Raw genomic sequence first — 24,853 nt, forward strand, 5'->3', positions numbered from 1 at the left:
CTGAGATCATGACCTGAACCAAAATCAAGAGTCGGATGCTTAACAGACTGAGCCTCCTAGGAATACTGGACATACACAAGTTTTGACCAAATATTGGAGAGAAAGAACTGCCACATCATGTCTTTGCCATTGGACTACTGCATTTTGCTAGTGAATTGGCTAAAAAACTTCCAAAAGTTTTGACTGAAAAATCGGTAAAAATTTGTTTGAACTGCCAGGTTTTCAGCTCAATTCATTCAATAGATATATTTATGGAGTATATATTATGTATGGGAGGACAAATTCTCTTCCACCCTCTTTGGCTTCCTGACTGTGTGTAACAATTAAAGTGACAGTAGACAGATTATACAGTAGTATACAAATTTTATTGAATTTTTTCACATTCATGGGAGCCTTCACAAGAAAATGAAGACATGAAGAAGCGATTAGAGCAGGTAGCTTTATATCTTGTAGATGAAGAAACAATAAGTTTGTGAGGAATTGGCAAGACAATGTGGTTTGGACTAGCGGTAGTTCAACCAGGTGTGCTAGTCCTTACCTTCCTTAACTAGGAACGTGAGGATTAGTTTAACACAGTTTATTTGCAGATTCTCTGGTAACATCTCTGGACTGGTAAGAGTCTGTCTCCAATAAAGAAGAGAATTTATTTTCTGCCTTTAGGCAGAAAAACGGTGGGGTTGAGGTGCTTTTCTGAGTTTACTGGTTCTTAATTGCCTTCATTTCAAAATAATTAAAAAAATTTTTTTAATGTTTATTTTTGAGAGAGAGAGAGAGAGAGAGGGAGAGAGAGAGAGAGAGAGAGAGAGAGAGAGAGAGAGAGGAGGAGGAGGGGCAGAGAGAGAGGGAGACACAGAATCAGAAACAGGCTCCAGGCTGTGAGCTGTCAGCACAGAGCCCAACAGGGGGCTCGAACTCATGAACTGCGAGATCATGACCTGAGCTGAAGTGGGACACTTAACCAACTGAGCCACCCAGGCACCTCAATTCAAAATAATTTTTATGTGATGGAGGCATATTTTGGGGTAACGTATCTGCTTTCCTGTAATCATGCCCCAGGCATTGTGTTCAATAAGGAAGGTTATGAAATCTCTCCATGTGTTTCCTCTTTTTATATATCATGCTGTTTAATACTATTAAATGACCTAGTCTAGGTTTGTTTGCTGTGAGTCAGTGGTACTCACGTTCACTTTCTGAAGTGTCTACCCTGCGGCCAACTTTGTGCCAGCACTCATTCCACCTTATTAACACCTCTGCACAAATGAGCTCAAATCCCATAGTGAACGTTTGAGTGAATTCAAATTCCATAGTCCATAGAAGACTGCCTCCCACCAGTCTTCTCCACAAATGATCAGTGATTAGTCGGTCTTTGAGGGTCATGTGGAAGTGTCTCCAACAGAGAAACAAGCCTCTTTATTTGTACGTAAATAAGCATCCTGTTTTCCTACTATGAATCACCATCATGTATCATATGAAATTCCTCTTTTCATTGTTTCCACATGCTTTATTTAGTCCCATTGATCTATTGTCTCTTTCTATACCAACCTGAGAAGAGAGTTTTACAGAAACCTTTATTACTGGTGAGGGTCAATCACTCATCACTATTTCTGTTTTCCAAGTATTTTTTTGGGGGGGTAATTTTAATAGTATCAATGTAATTTTTCAATATAAATGTCAAAAATTATGTCCTGTTTTACTTCTGCTCATTATCCCTCCATTAAAGAATCAAAGAAACAAAAATGAAAACAAGAAAGTTGGAATTGCACTTAACAACCACATTAACATTTAAAGTATCTGTTTCCTATTTTTTAATCCAAAAAATGCTATCTTTCTCAATTGATAAAGGACTTGTAATGTTTTTCATTCTATTTTGAAGTTTCTTACCTTTATCTTCAAATGAATTTCTCCCTCTAGATTCCTACATTTTTATCTGTGTATGATAATTATTTGAATTTTCTTAACATTCATTTTTAGTTGGTGTTCCAAGTACAAAAAAGGCTATTTAAAAATCACCATGGTATATAGCTAAGAGTTTCTAACTTTCAAAGTATTGATGTTTTGCAGCATATTCTTATTGTCTAGACCATGAATTTGATTTTTATAGAGATAGCCTAACCTTAATCCAACATCTATAAGATAGCACAGTAAAAGCCATTCACTCTTGAATAGAGATGCATATATTCAAATTAAGAAAGTACAAGTGGAGGCAGTATATTAACAGAATAATGCAGGTTGATTTTCAATAAAAGTTGTTACTTATTCATATATATATAATATACATATATTTATATTCATGTATATATGTTTATATACATATATATGTGTGTGTGTGTGTGTGTGTGTATATATATATATATATATATATATATATATATATACATATACATATACATATATATATATTTATCCAGAAAAGTCATGAGTGCCTACTCTGTACACATTTTCTGCCTAGAACACATTCCATTTAATGGCCTTATTACCATCTCTAGCATGGAAAAATTCAAATCTTAAAAGGTAGGCTTATCTAACCCTACCAGCCTTATCCATAAAATGGTCAGTAATAGTGAGTACTAGGGGTATACTGTGATGGTGCCAAGTTTGAATTCTTTCTTTTCTCTGTTCTTGTCCTTTACCACACCTCAAAAGCATTTAAGGCCAAGTGGCTCATTTTGTGTGTCCGCAGGCCTGCTATGCTCAATGTTCTACAATCCAAACTCTTCATTCTTTCCTATTTCCTCCTCGGCATTAACCCCATGTTCTCAGCTTCCTAACATTTGAATGGTAATGGTTGATAGGTGATCTTGTACCATGCCTCCCTCTTATATTTGCATTTGGAAAACAGATGTATAGAGTAGAAATCTTAATAATAAGCGTGTGTTTAATTTTCATGAATTTTCAAAAGTTTATTTTTTGTGTTTTAGAGAGAGACAGAGAGAGAGAGAGCAAGCTTGCAAAAGCAGGTGAGAGCGGCAAAGGAAAAGAGAGACAGAATCTTAAGCAGACTCCACGCTCTCATGGAGCCCAATAGGAGGCTTGATCTCATGACCCTGGGATCATGACCTGAGCCAAAATCAGGTTGATCTGAGCTCAATGAACTGAGACACCCAGGAACCCCAATAAGCATTTTTTAAATCAAAAAATATTTTCATTGTGATGCACCTAACATTCCATTTACCATGTGAATAATTTTTAAGTGTACAGTTCAGTGATGTGAAGTGCATTCACATTTTTATACAGCCATCAGCACCATCCATCTCCAGGACACTTTTCATCTTGCAGAACGGAAACTCTTTACTCATTAAATAATGACTCCCTATTTCTCCTTTCCTCTCAGCCCCTGGAAACATTCTAGTTCTTGTCTCTATGGATTGGACTACTCTACATACCTCATGTGCATGGAGTCATACAGTATTTGACTTTTTGTGACTGGCTTATTTCATTTAGCATAATGGCCTCAGGGTTCATCTATGTCGTCCCATGTTGTCAGAATTTCTTTCTTTTGAAGGCTGAATAATATTCCATTGTATCTAATACCACATTTTGTTTACCCATTCATCTGCTGATAGGCACTTGAATTGCTTCCACTTGCTGGCTATTGTGAATAATGTTGCTATAAATGTGGGCATGTAAAAATTTCAGTAATTGCAGTATATTCCCAAATGCTTTCAATTTTGGTTGGTCTGTGCCAAAATGGAATTGGTGGATCATATGGTAATTTGATCTGTATTTTTTGAGGAACTGCTATAATGTTTAACCCAGAAGCTGCATTTTACATTCTCACCAACAGTAAACAAGGATTCCAGTTTTTCATATCTTTGTCATCACCTGTTATTTTTTTCTTTTAACTGTAGCCATCCTTACTACTGTAAGGTGGTATCTGATTGTGGTTTTGCATTCCCCTAATGAGTAGTGATGTTTAGCATCTTTTGAGGTACTAATTGGTCATTAGTATATCTTAGGGTTTACCTTTGTTTAAATTAGGTTGTTTGGTTTCTTGTTGTTGAGATGTAAGTGCTCCTTTCATATTTTGGATGTTAACCCCTTATCAGATATATGATTTGCAAATGCTTTCTTCAGTTTCACAGGTGGCCTGTTCATCCTGTTGATCGTATCCTCTGATGCACAGACATTTTAAATTTTGCTATAGTCCAATTGCATCTTCTGCTTTGGTGTAAAATCGTGAAATTATTGCAAAATCCCATGTCATAAAGATCTTCCTTCACGTTTTTTTCTAAGAGTCTTTGGTTTCAGTTTCACATTTAGGCCCTTTATTCATTTTGTGTTGATTTTTGTATATGGTGTAAGGTTAGGGTCCCATTTATCTTTTTTGTGATGTGGATCTGAAATTTTCCATCACCATTTGTTGAAAACACTGTCCTTTCACAATGACGTGGTCTTGGAACCCTTGTTGAAAGTCATCTGACCATGTGTGCAAGGATTTATTTCTGCACTCCCTATTCTATTTCATTGGTCTATATGTCTGTCTTAATGCCAACACAACACTGTTTGGATTACTGTAGTTTTGTATCAAATGTTGCAGTCAAGAAGTGTAGGACCTTATTCTTCTTTTTCTAGATTGTTTTGACTATATGGGGTCCCTTGAGACGCCTTATGAATCTCTGGTGGATTTTTCTATTTCTGCAAAACGGACCTTTGGGATTTTGACAGGAATTGCATTAACTGTATAGATCATTTTCTGTAGTATTGACATATTAACAATATTAAGTCTTCCAATCCATGAACACAGATGTCTTCCCATTTCTTTGTGTCTTCTTTAATTACTCTTAGCAGTGTCTTATAATTTTCAGCATACATTCTTTAGTCCCTGTACTTAATTTTATTCCCAAGCATTTTATTATTTTTGATGCTATTGTAAATGGAAATATTTTCTTTTTTTAAAATTATTATTAATGTTTATTTTTGAGAGAGGAAAAAGAGAGAGAGAGAGGGTGGGAGGGAGAGAGAGAACAAGTGAGGGAGTGGCAGAGAGAGAGGGACACAGAATCTGAAGCAGGCTGCAGGCTCTGAGCTGTTAGCACAGAGCCCGACATGGGGCTCAAACCCACAAACCATGAGATCATGACTTGAGCTGAAGTTGGACACTTAACTGACTGAGCCACCCAGGTGTCCCTTAAACGGAAATGTTTTCTTAATTTCCTTTTGGATGATTTATTGTTAGTGGATGGAAGTGCAATGGAGTTTTGCGTGTTGGTTTTGCATCCTGCAATTGTGCTGAATTCATTTATTAGTTCTAAGGGGAATGTTCTTCTTTAGAGTGGAATTTCAGGTGCTGAAATTGAGTTGAGAATAAGGAATTTGTTCCATGCATTCATGTAGGCCCCAAATCTTCAAGCATGCATAGGAATATTAACCTCATAATGGAATCACTTTATATCTTTAATACATCAGTGCCTTACAAAATGTAGTTTAAAAGAGACATGAAAGTATAACGTCTTTGTGAGAATAAATATTCTAATGTATGATGATGGTGTGCTGAATAAGATACAGAATTTGTAATTGCATGATGAGTTTTTAATGCACTGTTTACCTAGTAATTGAGAATACTCAGCTAGAAGAAAACAAGGTCTGTCCTATTTGTATATATTTTTATTTGAGGATAGTTGACACACATTATATTAGTTCCAGGCATACAACATAGTGATTTGACAAGTCTAAACATTTTGCTGTGTTCACAAGTGTAGCTAGCATCTGTTACCATACAAAACACTATTACAATATCATTGACTCTATTCCTTATGCTCTGCCTTTTATCATCGTGACTTATTCATTCCATAAGTGGAAGCCTGTATCTTCCACTCACATTCACACATTTTGCCCATTCCCCACCCCCTTCCCTCTAGCAACCATCAGTTTGTTGTTTGCATTTGTGAGTCTCCAGCAGCTTTATTTTTAACAGCCCCCAAATGGGACTAACCAAAATGTACATTAGTAGGTGAATAAATGAAGAAATTCTTTTATATCTCTGTAATAGAATGCTACTTAGCAACAAAAAGGAACAAACTTTTGATACTTACAACCATGGAAAAATTTCAGAATAACTATGCTGAGGAGAAGGCAGACAAAAGAGTACATGTGATTCTGCTTATGCAAAATTATAAATTATGTGAACTATTCATGACAGAAGTGTTGCCTGAAATGGGGGTGGGAGAGGGTTGAGAGACGGACTGCAAAGAGACATGAGGAAGCTTTTGAGGATGATGCATATGTTCATTACTTTGACTGTGGTGATGGCTTCACAAATATATATATATTTATATGTTAAATCTTATAAAATTGCTCACTTCAAATTGGTGCAGTTTATTTTTATGTCAGTTACAAATCAATAAAGCCATTAAAAATCCAAATTTAAGAGATCTCTGTTCTCAATGTTGTACAAGTCTTCTGGTGTCACTCAAAATGTGAAACACTTTTCCTCTAGGTTCTCATTGGCTTAAACTGTTTTTTGTTTTTTTTTTTTGATAGTGTAGATAACGACTTTCTGTATCCACGTGCTATCCTGCTTATTTTCAAACCAGTGTCATCCCAGTCTATCTGGCATTCTCCCTGCCATACCTGTATAGAAGTTGATAGCTGCTTGTCCCAAATTCCTTCCTAGCATAGTTTTGAGGCCGGTTGTGACAATTTGACTTGGAAAGTGGAGAGGAAGGGAAGGGACACGTGAACCAAAACAATATCCACTCTTGAATTTCTTACTCCCCTCTGCATGTGGGAAACCACTACAATGTTGTCTCTGGACTCATGAAGCTCCTTGATGTGAATCCATGGAGAGTGGCCTTCAACAGAGAGTGTGAGCTAAGCTTCTGTCTCTGTGTTTAGAGATACATGTGTACAGAGCTACAGAAGATGTGTCCCTCTCCAGAACTTTATCTTCATAATCCTGATCCCTTACCTTGTGGGGAGAAATTATTTCATTCAAGGTTGGCAAGAAAATGTAACAAATGGATGGCAGTCAGAAGCATCTTTGAGCCTAAAACTTGTTAATAGTATAGGTTTAGTATTTGTTGCCCGTTTCACATTTAACAGCCACCTTATATTTACATCAACAAACAGTGAGAGAATGAGAATCTCAGATCATTCAATAGGGATTCAACAACTTCATTTATGACGTTTCTTCTGTCTAGAACTCATATATTCACTTTTTACTGGTTTGGAAAACCGGGAATATTTGACTATTAAAATATTTGTTTACAAAATAGGGTGACTTTTCTTCTGAAAGCTTTTGTTAAGAAGATAGTAATCCTTACAATTGGTATTATTTTAGGACCAAGAAATACTATATTTCAGATAAAGGCCACATGTTCATTATTTCTGTTTAAGAAATATTTAGTAAGTATTAGGGTGCCTGGGTGGCTCAGTCGGTTAAACATCTGACTTTGGTTCAGGTCAGGATCTCGCGGTCCGTGAGTTCGAGCCCCACGTCGGGCTCTGTGCTGACAGCTCAGAACCCGGAGCCTGCTTTGGATTCTGTGTCTCCTTCTCTCTGTCCCTCCCCTGCTCACACTCTATCTCTGTCTCTGTCTCTCTCTCTCAAAAATAAATAAACATTAAAAAAATATTTAGTGAATATTAAAAAAGGACAACCACTGTTCTAACATTGGGGTACAGTGTTGAAAAACACAGAACCACTCAGTAATGACTTGACTTCTTATTACTTTCTCTGTATTCAATCCCAGCCATTTTCTGGCAGTCAGTGGATTATAGGCTGGCCCACAGTGGATACGTGAAAACATAAAGTACAGAATTAAAATGTGTTAGAAGGTTGTTATTTTCAGCTACAGAAATAATGCTCTGGGATGCTCTGTTAAAGAACTTCCACATTAGGTAGTGACCTAAGAACAAAATAGACCTGAGAGGTCAGGATTGCTGCTGTTCAGATTTCCAAGTGCCACCTGAAGACTGCCATGTGCCTCATAAAGTCAGGGACAAAGACATCTTGCTGACTCTGGGAGGACCCTGGCCACCATTCATCCCGTTTCAGTCCCTGTCCAGCAGGGGGTGCAGCTTCCTAACACAAACACCTTTCCTGAGAAATGTGGGTTTCCACTGATCATTGCTCTGTCTCTCCAATGCTTCTTCCTGCTAAGAATGAAGCACATTAGCTAGGTGACACTCTAGAGATGAACTCTTCTCCAGGCTTCGTGACTGTGGTACTCTTGTTGCTTGGTAAGTAAAATGCCTCTTAAAATTTGGATTCTTTCTTCTGTTCTGTCAGCAAAACATGTAAGTATAAATTTATCCAGGACGTATATGTCCAAGGTAACACAGGTCTCTTTTCTTTTTTCCCAGGACAAACCCACGGAGACTCAGTGACCCAGATGGAAGGCCCAGTGACTCTCTCCGAAGGGGAGTACCTGACTATAAACTGTACTTATTCAATAACAGGGACCCCCACTCTTTTCTGGTATGTCCAGTATCCCAGAGAAGGTCCACAGCTCCTCCTGAAAGCCTTTAGGGACACGGAGAAGGGAAGTCACAAAGGTTTTGAAGCCACCTACAACAGGAAATCCAAAACCTTCCACTTGGAGAAATCCTCAGTGCAAGTGTCAGATTCGGCTGTGTACTACTGTGCCCTGACGGACACAGTGACAGAGTCTGCAGGGGGAGCTGAGCGCAAACTCTGAGCAGAACAGGGGCCCAGATGCTGAGCGTCTCTGACTGATCCACTCTGGTTCCAGCACAGTGTATGGTGGTTTGTTCCTCAGTGTCTGCTTGATACAAAAGTCATACAAATGGCTAGAGCATAGAAACCAGAAGGTGCTGAGGTCCAGCCCCAGCAGGTCCAGGGGTTCCCGAAGGATGAACGGCATTGGCGAAATAACAAATGGACACAGACAACAGCAGTGTGTTAGACTGGCTGCTTTATTGTGGCAAATGTGTCATTATATTTGTCAGCAATTTCCTGGTAGCGTGCATCATCTATGTTTCTCGGCATTACCTAATTCTAAAAATGTTCCTTTGTGTAAGCAACCATTAAGGAACATTATGCTTATTTTCCTGTTATGTTCCCTCCTGCCCTTTTGCTTATAGATTAATTTCTTCATATTACTTTCGTTATGTATCTACGTTTATTTATAGTCTGTAAACGTTTGCTTTGCTATTTGCATGAAGGGTCATCTAGCGCTCAACACCTCAAGTGGAACGTTTACAGGTACATGACTTCTTTTTTTTAAATTTTTTAAAAAACTTTTTTTTAATGTTTATTTATTTTTGAGACAGAGAGACAGAGCATGAATGGGGGAGGGTCAGAGAGAGGGAGACACAGAATCTGAAGCAGGCTCCAGGCTCTGAGCTGTCAGCACAGAGCCCAACGTGGGGCTCAAACTCACGGACCGTGAGATCATGACTTGAGCTGAAGTCAGACGCTTAACCGACTGAGCCACCAAGGTGCCCCCGAAATAAAATACTTAGAAAAAATAATGGTTGTTTAAAAATACACATTTATCTCTTGATTTTCTCTAAAACTCTATTCAAGAGATGGTAAAAACATCCCACAGAGCAGAAACCCACAAAACCAAACAGAAACAGAAAAGAAGCTATCAGCAGACCGTGATGCCAACAAATTTTAGAGAATGAGCAGTATAGGCAGAAATGCAAACTTGTGTCAGAGACTTGATAAAGAAGAAAACGAGGCCCAGTGCAGAAATACCTCTGTGTGTGCTGGGCCCTCCGGGAAGGCCGAGGGAAAAGAAACCCCACATATTTTTGAATATTTTGAGTAACTGAGGAGGAGGATGTTGCCTGTGTTGGTACATGTGTGTATGCCTGCATGCACACACGTGTGTGTGTGTGTGTGTGTGTGTGTGTGTGTGTGTGTGTGTACTGATCGTATTGGCGCATAGGGAAAGAAAATAAGTGGACCGCGAGAGAAAATTCATAAGGAACAGAACAGCCATGCACTCCATGGCCCTTTATAACAAGCAATGATCACTTTCTAAACTAGCAGAAAACTGGAAGTTGATTTTTGAGGAATTGAGAAGAGCACATAAAAAATTTCCTTCCAAATCTGTGTTATAAGCTTTCTGATTTTTGCTTATCAGTTATGCTTTCTTTTACTTAAAAATTTTTTTCCCTTCCTCCCTGTAACCCCACTGTAACCACTGATCTTTTTACTGTCCCCATAGTTTTGTCTTTTTCAGAATGTCATATAGTAGGTATCAAACAGCATGCAGCCTTTTCAGATTGGCTTCTTGCACCTAGAAATACGCATTTAACTTTCCTCCCATCTTTTCATGGCTGATGGCTCATTTCTTTTTTTTTTTTTTCATATTTCTTTAATAATTTCAAACAATGATTTTTAGAATTAGAGTAAATCCATATACTCGTGTATCTATGTTGCTAAATTGGATTGAACTTGGTTTATATTTTTACCTATGAAAATAAGTATTTCCTTCAGTGATAATGATAATTTCAGAATGTTTTGTGTTATGGACTGGATGTGTTCTGCCAAAATTCATACATTGAAGCTCTAGCCCCCGGTGTGATGGTATTAGGAGATGTGGCCTTTGGGAGGTAATTAGATTTAGATAGGGTCATGAAAATGGGACTTCCATGATGGGATTAGTGTCCTTATAAAAAGAGGAAGAGATACGAGAGCTTCTTCTCACCACCAACTGAAGGGGTCCATCTATAAGCCCTAAGGAAGGAGTTCACCAGGAACTAATCTGCCAGCAATTTGATCTTGGACTTCCCAGCTTTCAGAACCGTGAGTAACAAATATCTGTTGTTTAAGCAACACAGTCTATGGTATTTTGTTACAGCAGTCCTAGATGACTAAGGCATTCTGATAAAACAAACTTTTTTCCAAATATTTCTTAAATAGTTTAAATTACTGTAAAGATATTTTAATTCATATACCACTGGCTGAAAAATCCTTTATTCTGTGGGAATCTTAAGGCTGACCTTTATTTCCTTAGACTTCTGTTTTTAAAGTTATTTAGACATTAGGTGACAGCTCATTTCTTTTTAGCACTAAGTTTCCATTGTTTGGGCATACCATAGTGTATTTACCCTTCTACTGAAGGACACCGTGGTTAGTCAAGCGAGCCAGTCATATTATATAGATAGCAAAGTTGGGGTGGGCAGAAGAGGAACAGTGTGTAAAGTTCATCTCAGGTTTTCAATTCTGCCATTCCATATAAACTTCAGCAGACATCTAGAGTCTATAGCTCTATAAATCCATGATGGAGATAATTCTTTGAGCACAGGTACCAGGATAGGAATATTTCTGGGCATTATAACCATGGAAACTGAACATAAAATATCCCATTATCTGCTTTCAATTTTTTGACTGTTATGATTAAAATTCCCTAGTCCAACTGATAAGAAAAATATTTGAATACCCCCACTATCCTACCTTTTCATATATCTTGGCTGAGAGTAGAGTGAACAAGAATGAAGAGAAGAGATAAAAATAAGGAACAAAAATATAGTGTGATATTTACTTTGATCGGCAACATAGGGCCTGGCCAGAATCAGCTGTGCGGGTGAGAGGGGGGCCAAAAATTGCACAGGAAAGGTACAGAGCTGGAAATTAAATCAGAGTGAACATTTTGTAGACATCCTATTTTTTACCAACTAAATTCTGGTTGGAATCATTTTCTATTTTGTCTTTCTTTGTTTCTAGAACTTTCCTGATATCAAGAAACTGTATTTACTTCTGTAATACACTAGTTTTTCTTTATCAGTATTTTTATACAACTGAATTTTTACATTGTCTGCCAAACTATTCAATTTGGGGAATGGAGCCACTCTTCAAGGATGTGTAATTCATTGAGAAACTGACTCTTCCAGAAATATCATTCATCCTTCCTCAGTCACAAACCCACAAATGTCTTAGATAACATGTTTTAAGAAAAAAAAAAAAAAACCTTATACAGTCATGTATTGGAAATATCTCCCCTACCTCCTGCACTGTTGGCAAGCACAATTTTGGAGAGATTACTGTGCACAAAGATTACTGTGTATGTGCTCCTTCAAATCTGTATTTTTGTATTCTTTGGGGAAATACCTAACAGTGCAATTGCTGGATCATAGGGTAGTTCTAATTTTAGTTTCTTGAGAAACCTCCATACTGTTCTCCAGAGTGGCTGCACCAGTTTGCATTCCCACCAGCAGTGCAAAAGAGTCCCCCTTTCTCCACATCCTCGCCAGCATCAGTTGTTTCTTGTGTTGTTAATTTTAGCCATTCGGACAGGTATGAGGTGTATCTCATCATAGTTTTCGTTTATATTTTCCTGATGATGAGTAATGTTGAGCATCTTTTCATGTGTCTGTTAGCCATCTGGGTTTCTTCTTTGGAAAAGTGTCTGTTCATGTCTTCTGCCCATTTCTTAAGTGAGTTATTTGTTTTTCGAGTGTTGAACTTGATAAGTTCTTCATAGATTTGGATAGTAACCCTTTATCAGATGTATCGTTTGCAATATCTTCTCCAATTCCAGAGGCTGCCTTTTAGTTTTGTTGATTGTTTCCTTCACTGTGCAGGTTTTTATCTTGATGAAGTACCAATAGTTCACGTTTCCTTTTGTTTCCCTTGCCTTCGACGACATGTTAGTAAGAAGTTACTGTGGCTGAAGTCAAAGAGGTTGCTGCCTCCATTCTCCTCTAGGATTTTGATGGTTTCCTGTCTCATATTTAGGTCTTTCATCCATTTTGAATTTATTTTTGTGTATGGTATAAGAAAGTGGTCCAGTTTCATTCTTCTGCATGTTGCCTTCCAGTTTTCCAACACCATATGTTGAAGAGACTGTCTTTTTTTTCAATTAGATATTCGTTCCTGGTTTGTTGAAGATGAATTAACCATATAGTTGTGGGTCCATTTCTGGGTATTCTGTTGTGTTCCATTGATCTGCGTGTTTGTTTTTGTACCAATACCATACTATCTTGATGACAACAGCTTTGTAAGATAGCCTGAAATCCAGAATCGCAATGCTTCCAGTTTTTTTGTTTTTTTTTTCAGGATTGCTTTGGCCATTCAGGGTCTTTCGTGGTTCCATACAAATTTTAGTATTGTTTGGTGTAGCTCTGCGAAAAATGCTGGTGGTATTTTGATGGAGATTGAATTCATCTTAAACATTTTAAGTGTTGTGTTGTAACTTGGATTCTGAGTCTGATATATTTTTTAAAAACTGATTTCTCAGTGAAACTCATTAGTCTACTTTTATATGACACCTCATTTCTAATAGACTCTAGGAAGAATACACCATCATAGGTTTGGGAAGGAAGAAATATATTGTGCAGAACTTTTCATACCTCAGAAAACAGAAGGAACACATAAATTAGTTCTTGGAGGGGCCTCCAGGGGACGATGCTGCACAAACTAGAGATCTTGTTGCTCAACATCATCTGCTCACGCCCTCCCCACTGCAGCTGGCTGAGCTCTTTGCAGACAGAGACAGGGACAAGAATCATCCGTCAGAAAGCTCCAGGCTCATCTCAGCAGCTTTTGCATTTTTATCTCAGCAAGGAACCTGTCCAACTTTACTTTCTCCACCCTTCTTATGTCCGAGGGCTTGGTTTCCTCAGCCAGTTTCCTGTCTGCTCAGGGGGAGATTTTCCTGAGAAGAGCCCACTGCCTTTCTACTGCTCGGCCATGTTCCTGTTGCTTATCTCAACACTGGGGATATTTGCCCTGCGTGAGTAAAATTTCATATTAGTCTATAGTTCTACAGATTCAGCTGGAAATACTGACTTTTCATTGTGAAGTGTGCACTGCTTTCACTGATACAACACTGATTTTGCAGGCGACACCGGAGCCCAGTCAGTGACGCAGCCTGATGTCCATGTCACTGTCTCTGAAGGAGCCCCTCTGGAGCTGAGGTGCAACTATTCCTATAGTGGAACTCCTTATCTCTTCTGGTACATGCAGCACCCCAACCAAGGACTCCAGGTTCTACTGAAGTACTTTTCAGGGGACACCCTGGTTAAAGGCATCAAAGGTTTTGAGGCTGAATTTAAGAACCATGAAACCACCTTCCACCTGAGGAAATCCCGAGCCCTTGGCAGCGATGCAGCCAAGTACTTCTGTGCTGTGCGTGACACAGTGTCTGGGACTGCAGGGGGAGCCGAACACAAACCACCATGGTAGGGGAGTTTTTGGAGACTGATGGTCTCTTCCTGTGGTATTATCAGAGATCTCTTGCTGTATGATGCCAAATGAGGCAAATAGAACTGAGCAGACTCAGATATTTCTTTTTTTTTTTAATTTTTTTTTTAACGTTTATTTATTTTTGAGACAGAGAGAGACAGAGCATGAACGGGGGAGGGGCAGAGAGAGAGGGAGACACAGAATTGGAAACAGGCTCCAGGCTCTGAGCCATCTGCCCAGAGCCTGACGCGGGGCTCAAACTCACGGACCGCGAGATCGTGACCTGAGCCGAAGTCGGACGCTTAACCGACTGAGCCACCCAGGCGCCCCGCAGACTCAGATATTTCTATATAATTCTACAACTCCATGTCTGATAAACTTAATTTAGCAGGTTTTTGGTCTTTGTAGAAACTACATGATAATAAATAGTATTACAGAATGATGGAGAAGATAGTGTTCTGATCATATAATACCAGGATGCTTAAAGACTGGCCTTGAGGTTGACTGCCTGCCTAGAGGTTAACTATATGAGTTTTCATTTATCATTTCTTCTGTCAGCCAACCCAGAAAACAAAACATGAACTCCTCATGTTCTTTCCCTGAAAAGTTTGCCTGCTTGTTTCTTTCATCATTCACAGATCATCTTCTTGGAATTTTTTCCCCCCTAGATCTTACTGTGTTGGTCAGAATGTGTCAGAATATTATCTTTGAGTGTCAATTCCTTTATTTAAGAGGGACTCTGAAAAATTTTAATGTATTTATTTACTTACTTACTTACTTAATTTTAGGGGGTGGGGCATGAACAGGAGAGGGGCAGAGAGATGGAGAGACAGAATGCTAAGCAGGCTCCATATTATCAGTGCAGAGCCCATTGCGGGGCTGGAACTCACAAAGTGTGAGATCATGATCTGAGTTGAAATCAAGAGTTGGACATTCAACCAACTGAGCCACCCAGGCACCCCTTCTTTTAGTAATTTAAATTCTACAAATCTTCACCAGAAATTTGTGGATGTAATCTCTTTTGCTGCTTCCTGCTATGGACATTTTTTTTTCTTCTTGCTTTTTCTCCTGTTCTTGTTTGATTTCATAGTTGGAATATTAGAGTTTGAATCTTATATGTTAACAACATTATAATTAATGATGTAGTAATTTTAACAATGCCAAACTCTGCTAGAAATATTGATAAGAATTGCAGTGAATACTAGGTGTCACTGGACCCAGTATAAACTTATAACCCAGTATAAAATTGTTTTGTGTTAGGATGGAAAGAACTGTGTAAGAAGTTTTATGGCCCTTGTGTTCTTGAAGTCTTAGAGATAACAAATACTCTGCAGAAAGGGGAGAAAGATAAAGAGGAAGCTTTCTAGCTGCTTCTTGGTTTATTCTATAATGTGTGAAAAGTGCCCAGCAGCCCTCAAAATATAGAGAGACTAAATAGATCATCACTAACGATACATCAGAAGATCAACGGTAATTTTTAGGATGTGGTGATATGGTTATGTGTAATAAATGTGTTTGAGTGATTGCTGGAAGGGTACAAGGAAAGTAAACGCTGGTGTTGGAGACATAAAATCTGGAATAAGGAATTTGTATTCCTTTAATGTCCTTCTCCTTCCTTCCTTCCCTTTTTATTTTTGGACCATAATCTCTCTACCTCTATTTTCAGGTGACACTATTGTCAGCTCAAGTACATTGCCCAAAGGGACTGTGGTGGGAGCTTTATTCAGATTAGTAGGAGAAGGAGATTACTAATGTTTTTTATTCCGAACTCAAAGTGAGTTTGAAGAAAAATAGGATTTATATCAAGGACCCTGAGCAGTTGGGAGATCATACCCCCACCTTCCCAACCCTAACTCTACCTGAAAAATCAAAGTACCCTGTCCTTCTCTCTCCCTTTCTGCTTTTATTATTAGTTATTTATTTATATGATTAAGTATTTTTTTATGTTTATTAATTTTTGAGAGAAAGAGACAGAGCATGAGTGGGGGTGGGGCAGAAAGGGAGGGAGACACAGAATTCGAAGCAGGCTCCAGGCTCTGAGCTGTCAGCACAGAGCCCGATGTGGAGCTTGAACTCATGAGCCATGAGATCATGACCTGAGCCGAAGTTGGATGCTTAACCGACTGAGCCACCCAAGCGCCCCAGGTTACATATGATTTTTATGAGGAACTTTCTACAATAAAGAATTATATTAAGAATAATGTGGGAATCCTGAGTTATTTTATCAAACTAATAATTCTGACTTTTCATGTAATTAGCCAGTCTTACCCCATACCTCACCACTCAGAAGTGGCTGGCCTAATTGAAAGACAGAATATCTTACTGAAGACTGAGTTACAATGCCAGTTGGGAGATACACCCTGACTGATGAGACTTTGTTAGTAGAAATTAACATGTGCTTCAAATCAGAGAAATTTATGTTACTTTATGCATTACTGTCTTTCACATAGCCAGAATCCATGGGCCCTGGAATCAAAACATAGATGTGGAAGTGGCTTCTCTTACTATTACAGCTAATAACCCACTATCAGACTTTGAGATTTCCATACTGGCAACTTTATGCTATGTGGATTTGGAGATCTTAGTCTTTAGGGAAGAATTCTTCTGCCAGGAGACAAAAAAAAAATCTCTCTACTCAATGGATGATAAGTATAACTCCTGGATATTTTGAGCTTCTCAGTCATTGAATCATAAAGAAAAATATCTATTGGCTGGAGTGGTTGATCTTGATTAACAAGAAGATATTGGGTTGCATCTACACAATGGAAGCAAGAATACTATGTTTGGAGCCTGTTAGTACTTTCATGCTCAGTGGTGAAGTTTAATGGAAAACTATAGTTACCCAAACAAAACTGGTTGAGGGCAGGGGAAATATAAAGTAGAGATTGATTAAGGAAGCAATAGATGTCAGTTATAGCCTTGTGACCAATTACAGAAACAGAGTTGTAGTAGTTTTAAATTTATTTTTTTAATGTTTATTTATTTTTGAGACAGAGAGAGACAGAGCATGAACGGGGGAGGGGCAGAGAGAGAGGGAGACACAGAATTGGAAGCAGGCTCCAGGCTCTGAGCTGTCAGCACAGAGCCCGACGCAGGGCTCAAACTCACAGACCCTGAGATCGTGACCTGAGCCGAAGTCGGAAGCTCAACAGACTGAGCCACCCAGGCGCCCCAAAGTTGTAGTACTTTTAAAAAGTGAAGTATAATGAACATATAATGTTATATTAGTTTCATATATACAACATATGGATTCAACAATTCTATACATCATTCAAAGCTCACCATGTGAAGTATAGGCAAAGTCAGAGTACTTTTGCATATTTTGTATTTTCTTGTTATATATGTATGCTTACTTGTATGTGCTAAATCTTTCCTGCTACTATCTTTCCCATTTTCATTTTATATACAACTTTTGGAAATTAACTTTACACTTTAGCTTATAGGTAACAGAATTTTTTAGAGGGGCTCTGAATCTGAAGAGTTATTAATATCATCAGAGATGGTGATGATATTGTATTCAGGCATCTCCTCATTTTGGGGAAAGGGTGAGAAGTTTTTTTCACTTGCCAAGAAGGATAGCAGTATCCTGAAGGAGGTAAAAATATTGAATTGTTTTGTTGTTACATGTGTTTCAAATATGTGTAGAAGTTTACATATAGAAGCTGAGTAGTCAAAGGGGTGGGAGATTTATTAACTCTCAGCTCCAAATTCATCTTTTGCTTGTTCTTAAAAATAGATTTGGTCCCTTCAAATATTTTCTTTGCCAGTTGGCACAACTTTAAAATTTTCAGTAGCAAGTGCAGGAAGAGAGGGATTTGCCTCCTTGTCTGTGTTCCCTCTGGCAAGCTCCTGCAGCCTGGGGGCGTCTCCAGTGACCAGCTCATGTCAGCACCTGCACCAGCTTCCTGCAGGGCAGTGTTCAGCAGCACCCAGGGGGACAGCAGCTTCCCTTAGCACCCCCATTTTTAGGTGGGTTTGTAGAAGAGTGCCTCCCATAAGATATGTCCTTGTGAACATCTTTTCCCAGCATTCCAAAGGATGGTTTTCTGGCAAGTTCTTAAGGGTGGATTTCCAGCAAGGTCCACTGTTACCGCACCATAGTGACTTCTCTGCCATCCAGTGAGCCACAAGTGTGTCTTCTCCAAGGTCTGAGTCTCAGCCCTGGAGTGGATGGGAACCTCTTCCTGCATATTGTAACCCTGAGCAGTGGCTACACTTTACATCCCCTATTCCTGTAGGAGTCCTCTTTCCTTCCTACTAGCCATTCCCTTTTTGCTCCAATATTCCGTTGTAGTTAATAATTCTTTTAGGTTTCCCCTAGTCAATTTATTGTGCAGTTTCTCTCTCCTGAATGGGCCACTTTTGTTCATTCACCAGGACACTCAAGCAGCTGGAGAGCATTCCCCATTTTCTCTTCCCCAACTCTGCCTGAGACGTCAAAGCAGATTCGACTTCTTTATTGTTTTATGTGATTATTATATAAATATGAGAAACTTCCCATGATAAAGGATTATATAAAGGGGATTTTGGAAATATTATATGAATCACTATTGAGTTATCAGTGAATTTAATTTCAATTTTTCCCATTTTGTCTATATTTGACCAAAAATTCATTATAGCACAGAGGCAAATTCTAATCAACTTTGTCAATATGTTATATTAACTAAAACAAATGATCATTCATTGACTAATGAGAATGTGTCTGGAGATGGTAATTCCTAGTCATATTCTTGCATTAACTCCCTTATCCATCCTTATTTCTGATTTTTTCTGTCTTTTAAATAGGATGGAAAGGCAAAGAGAATATTAAAACAATCTGAAGAAACAATACTCCATTCACCTGAGCAAGATTTATTTTAACGGTTCTAGAACTTTAAATCCAGGAAATCATATGGTAGGGACTCTTTTGTACCTTGTTTCTTTCATTAAACAAGATTCACCCATGCTCTTGTGTGTATCAGTCGCTCATTACTTCCTCTTCCTAAGTATCCTACTATCTGAATATATCACACTTTGTTTATTCACATCTGTATCCACCACTGGCTGGACACTAGATCTGTTAAGGGTGAAATCTTTAATTCCATTCATAAAGTTTCAAAGTGCAGACTACCTTCGATTTTTATATTCTGTTGGTGCAAGAGTAGAGTGTGTCTCTAAAACATTTTAGCCGAGACATGTATCTTAGATACCTTTATTTAAAGACTCATGTTGGGGTGCCTGGCTGGCTCAGTGGGTGGAGCATGTGACTCTTGATCTCAGGGTTGTAAGTTCAAGCCCCATGTTGGGTGTAGAGATTACTTAGACAAAAAGACCCAGGCATAACATTAATTTTGCTATTTAATATACCCCTAATTTGCCAATAAAAACCTAACGTATGGTATGCTCTCTTATTTAGTAAAGTTTCACATATTGCTCAAGATGTGGATATCTGAATTTTAGTTTCCTGTGCCATGGCTTTCCATTACAATGTAAGCTGATCCCCCATCTGCAATTTGTTTTCCTGATGAGGGTCATTGCCTCTCCTTAGAGTTGAAACTTAATTCAAGTGGCACAAATATATGATATCTTATTGTCTGTGTTAAAAAGTTTTAAGGTAAGTGGCACATCTTAACACTTTGATATATAGTTGACCCTTGAACCGCATGGGGAAGAAGGAAATGTGTGACCACCAACCCCCTGCACAACATCCCTGACTTTCCCTCTGCCTGGAGTCATTTTCACCTACTAGCTTCATGACACATTCATTCACTTTTTCATAATTTCAGCTCCTAGAGAAACATGTGCACATATGAATATACAAGAATGCTCAGAAGGGTTTATTGTTGTTGTGTATTTCATAGATTAAAAAAAATCAATCTCTTAATACTTCTTCAATAGAGGAAGGGATGTATAAATGGTGGTATATTCCTAACATGGAAATAATGCAACAGAAGGATATATGTGTGTTAATATAATAAGACCCCTAAGATTTATTACTGAGTTTAGTTTCTTTCTTCCCTTTTAAAGAGAGAGCAAGCTGGGCGAAGGGCAGATGGTGAGAAGAGAGAGAGAGAGAGAGAGAGAGTCTTAAGCAGATTCCAAGCTCAGCATGGAGCCCAAAATGGGGCTCGACCCCATGAGCCGAAATCAAGAGTTGGGTGCTCAACTGACTGAGCCACCCACACACCCCTATTATTGAGTTTATAAAGCAAGTTACAGAAAGGTATACACAGTATGTGTCATTTTGTATTAAAAACCTGTAAATAAAACTATATTATATATTTTCTATGGATTCTTATATTTGGGACATGTGTGTAAATCTACAGTAAAACACCTGGAATCATCAACTCCAAATTAGTGAATAATGAAAAGGTAAAAATTGAGAGTTGTAGTCATAGGGGATTTTAGTCTTTATGTAATGTTTCATTCATGCATTCATGAATTCCTCTTAAAATTAACAACAAGTAATAAGCTATCATAAAAGTTTATGTTTTTCTCTATGCTTCTCATCAAAAAGGCAGAAAAAAGAGAACAATCATCTTCTTCATAAACTTTGTCCAATCACCCCACATGCAAGTGTTTCTCCCTCCTCTGTGATAATAAAGCTTTTAGTTCATTCTCCTCTTAGGGTCCTACTCTTTGACTCTACTCTATTTATGTGTAATGGCCTTCCTGGTAGACTGTAACCTACTGTCTCATCTCTTTTACATATTCTTAACACCTGGTAAATTGCCTCATTTATGGTAAAATTTCAGCAAATGTTTATGCATTTATTCTGCACTAGGTAGAACAACTCAAATAGCACAAGATGAGAATTGCCAAATTGTCTTATGTTATTGTCTTCCATGAAATTCCATTTTATTTTATTTCATTATTTTTAAATTTTTTTAATGTTCATTTATTTTTGAGAGAGAGAGAGAGAGACAGACAGACAGAGAGAGACAGACAGAGTGTGAGCAGAGAAGAGGCAGAGAGTGAAGGAGACACAGAATCTGAAGCAGGCTCCAGGCTCTGAGCTGTCAGCACAGAGCCTGATATGGGGCTCAAATCCACTAACTGTGAGATCATGACCTGAGCTGAACTCGGCTGCTTAACCCACTGAGCCACCCAGACGCCCCATGAAATTCCATTTTAAAAGTAGGATTTGGGGGCACCTGGGTGGCTCAGTCGGTTAAGCAGCCGACTTTGGCTCAGGTCATAATCTCACAGTTGGTGAGTTCGAACCTGGTGTGGGACTCTGTGGCTGACAGCTCAGAACCTGGAGCCTGCTTCGGATTCTGTCTTCCTCTCTCTCTCCCCACTTCCAGCTCATGCTCTCTCTCTCTCAAAAATAAATAAACATTAAAAAAATTTTTTTTAAAGTAGGATTGGTTTACTTTTAATTCCCATTCAGTCTAAGAAGTTACTTTGTTTCCTGGTCATCTGCTTCATGAGGAAGCATGGAAGAATGGAGCTGGGGCCTGTGCCTGCTGAGTTGCCTGGTCTGAAGTGGTCTTTGTGAACTGTTTTGGTCCACTAGGGGGCACTCTAGGCTATAAAAGAAACAAAGATTTTTTTTTTTCCCCCAATAGTAAGAGAGTTGAACAATTATAAAGAACAGAAAACATGTAAGCCAATGAAATTATAGATAGCAAAGGTGGGGGGAAATGGACAAACATACTTGTGTAAGGTTCATCTCAGATTTTCAGAGTTGCCATTCCATATAAACTGCAAAAAGTTGTAGGCTATTTCTCTGTCAACCACGGTGAGAATGATTGTCTGAGCACGGTAAGTAAATAAAAACATTTCTGGGTACTCATGAGGTAGCTTAACAGAAAACATCCCCTGACGTGTTTTCAATTTTTAAATTGTTATGAATAAAATCCCCCAGAACCACGGACCTAGAAATTATTTCAATACCCCAGATATCCTTCCTACCTTTTTATATATCTTGGGTGAGAATGGAGGAAAAAGAATGAAGAGAAGAAGAAAAAAAGAACAAAAAAATAAAGAACAAAAATAGAAGGAAAGGGGGATGACAGAATTTACTCTGACCAGTACTGTGTGGCCTGGCCAAAATAAGCTGTGTGGGTGAGCAGGGTGTCCAAGAGTTACACGGGAGAGGTAGAGAGGTGGAAATTAAATCAGGGTAGACATTATGCAGACACCCTATTTTTCACCAGCCAAATTCTGGTTGGAATCATTTTCCTCTTCTTCTTTTTTTAAATGCTTATTTATTGGGGCGCCTGGGTGGCTCATTCGGTTGAGCGTCCGACTTCGGCTCAGGTCATGATCTCGCAGTTTGTGAGTTCCAGCCCCTCGCCGGGCTCTGTGCTGACAGCTCAGAGCCTGGAGCCTGCTTCGGGCTCTGTGTCTCCTTCTCTCTCTACCCCTCCCCCGCTCAGGCACTGTCTCTCTTTCTCTGTCAAAAATAAATAAACATTAAAAAAAATTTAAATACTTAGTTGGAAGAAATAAAAAAAAATTAAACGCTTATTTATTTAATTTGAGAGAAGGAGAGTGCAAACATTAGAGGGCTAGAGAGAGGGAGAGAGAGAATAGCAAGCAGGCTCCACACTCAGTGAAGAGCCCACCTTGGGTTTGAACACATGAATCATGAGATCATGACCTGACCCAAAATCAAGAGTCATACGGTTTACCACCAAGCCACCCAGGCGCCCTTGGAATCATTTTCTGTGCAGATGGTGACTATATGTCTTGGTTTCTAGAACTCTCCTGATTTCAAAAAATTATTTTTACTTCTGCAAAACAGAATGCATGCTATCAGATAGTTTTCCTTAGTCAGAATTTTCGCATCACTGAATTCTCACATCGTCTAACTATGCAATTTGGGAAATGGGGTCACTCTTCTCTATGATTTCCAAGGTTCTGTGTAACTCACTGAGACACTAACTCTTCTAGAAATATCATTCACCCTTCCTCAGTCACTAACCCACAAATTTCTCACATAACATGTTTTAAGAAAAAAAAAAAAAAAGCCCTTATAAGTGCATATATTGGAAATACTGTCCCTACCTCCCTGCAACGTTGGCAAGCACAGTTTTGGACAGATTACTCTGCAGTCTCCCTGGGCCACTGTGGGTGGAGTCTCAGTCCCGGGACTGACAGGGTTCAGGTGTGATTGGTGCTCAGTGATTCTGGAGGGACGTGGTGACTGTTGACAACACAACTTCTCTGGACCCAAGACTCTACACTCTTCAGAGTAGGGGTGAAGGCACGTCAGCGACCAGACAAGGAGTCATGAAAAGACAGCGGGGAGCCCTGCTGGGGCTTCTGTGGATGCAGGTTTGCTGTGAGTGGGGGCGTCCCAGATGGGGGCGGGGGAGGTTCACAGCCCGCAGTGGAGGAGGAGCTGGCACAGAGCTCCTGCAGGGTCTACACCCTCAGCGGGTGTTCCCGGGAATACTCTATGGGTTTGAAAACTGCCTCAGTGGCTCTGCAGTGACTTCTTTTGTGTTTGGTTTTGTCTTTCCAAGCAGGGGTGAGAGGGATGGACGTGGAGCAGACACCTGCAGCCCTGAGCCTCCAGGAGGGAGCCAGCTCTACCCTGAAGTGCAATTTTTCCAGCTCGGTGAACAACGTGCAGTGGTTCCGACAGAACCCTGGGGGCGGCGGCCTCACCCGGCTGTTTTACATAGTTTCAGGGATGAAGCAGGATGGGAGGTTGAACTGCACGGTGAACACTAAGGACCGGCACAGCAGCCTGCACATCAGGGCCTCCCAGCAGGAAGACTCAGCCACCTATCTGTGTGCGGTGCAGGCACAGTGCTCCCTGCTGCTCTGCAGCCTGTCCCCAAACTGCAGCTGGGCTCCCAGCCCAGGCTCCTCCACCAGGAAGCCTTCCTTGTGCAGCCGCATTTGCACAGCGTGCTTGGGACCATCTGGGGCTTTGCAGGCTCAAAGCTGGTGGCGGTAAACCTTGCCAATAAATTATGTCAAAATGAAAGTGTGTATGTGCATATTGCCTAAAGCATATTGGAGGGATGTTAGTTCTTAAAATGTTTAGAATCTCTGGTTTTGGAACTTGCTGCCACATGGGAAAGCAAAGATCTGTAGGCTTCGAAATAGAAAGTTAAGATAAAGATAAGAGCCTCAATGGAAAAGAATAACAGTTTCATGAGAAGTGTCAACTGATTCAATAACCGCTCATTAACACAGAAGCTAATTTGAAATTCATTTTTCTTATAACTTAAGACACAATGAAATACATAGACAAGCATTCTGAATTGTATAGAAATCATGAAGCCAATTTTAGTTTCATAAACATGGTCCTAAAGTTACAGAAAATGTCAGAAAAACCAATTAAATGCTTCCGTATAAATTTAAATTTAAAATTAAATTCAGATTTACATGAAACTGAATGGTATGTAAAGTCATATATATAAAAATTGTTCCACTAGAAACATCAGTGCTAGATTTACTTTATATTTCATTAATTTATCAGATACCTATGCTAATTTTCTCATAGGATATGAAACAGTCTTTAAGATCTGTTGCACCACAGAAATATTCTTCTCAAAATTAAAAATTATCAAGAGGTTAGAGTGGGAGAGAGCCAAAGCATAAGAGACTGTTAAAAACTGAGAAGAAACTGAGGGTTGATGGGGGGTGGGAGGGAGGGGAGGGTGGGTGATGGGTATTAAGGAGGGCACCTTTTGGGATGAGCACTGGGTGTTGTATGGAAACCAATTTGACAATAAATTTCATATATTGGAAAAAAAATTATCAAAAATTTCATTTGCAGTATTACATTTACCAACAGCAGTGACATGT

At 39.1% G+C, this 24,853-nt stretch overlaps 3 gene segments (V, D, J or C); all 3 read left to right on the forward strand.

The window, feature by feature from the left end:
• Positions 1-8,126: 8,126 nt before the first annotated feature.
• On the forward strand, positions 8,127-8,639 carry LOC109255705 (T cell receptor alpha variable 9-2-like). The segment is given in 2 exon segments: positions 8,127-8,181; positions 8,305-8,639. Coding segments are annotated over 2 exon segments (381 nt in total).
• Positions 8,640-13,172: 4,533 nt separating this feature from the next.
• Positions 13,173-14,159, forward strand: LOC109255660 (T-cell receptor alpha chain V region PHDS58-like). The segment is given in 2 exon segments: positions 13,173-13,649; positions 13,758-14,159. Coding segments are annotated over 2 exon segments (672 nt in total).
• Positions 14,160-23,168: 9,009 nt separating this feature from the next.
• Positions 23,169-24,018, forward strand: LOC109255704 (T cell receptor alpha variable 22-like). The segment is given in 2 exon segments: positions 23,169-23,372; positions 23,560-24,018. Coding segments are annotated over 2 exon segments (489 nt in total).
• Positions 24,019-24,853: the final 835 nt, after the last annotated feature.

This window comes from Panthera pardus, unplaced genomic scaffold (genome assembly GCF_024362965.1).
Source record: "Panthera pardus isolate Hobbes unplaced genomic scaffold, ASM2436296v1 HiC_scaffold_24, whole genome shotgun sequence".
NCBI classification, from domain to species: Eukaryota; Metazoa; Chordata; class Mammalia; order Carnivora; family Felidae; genus Panthera; species Panthera pardus.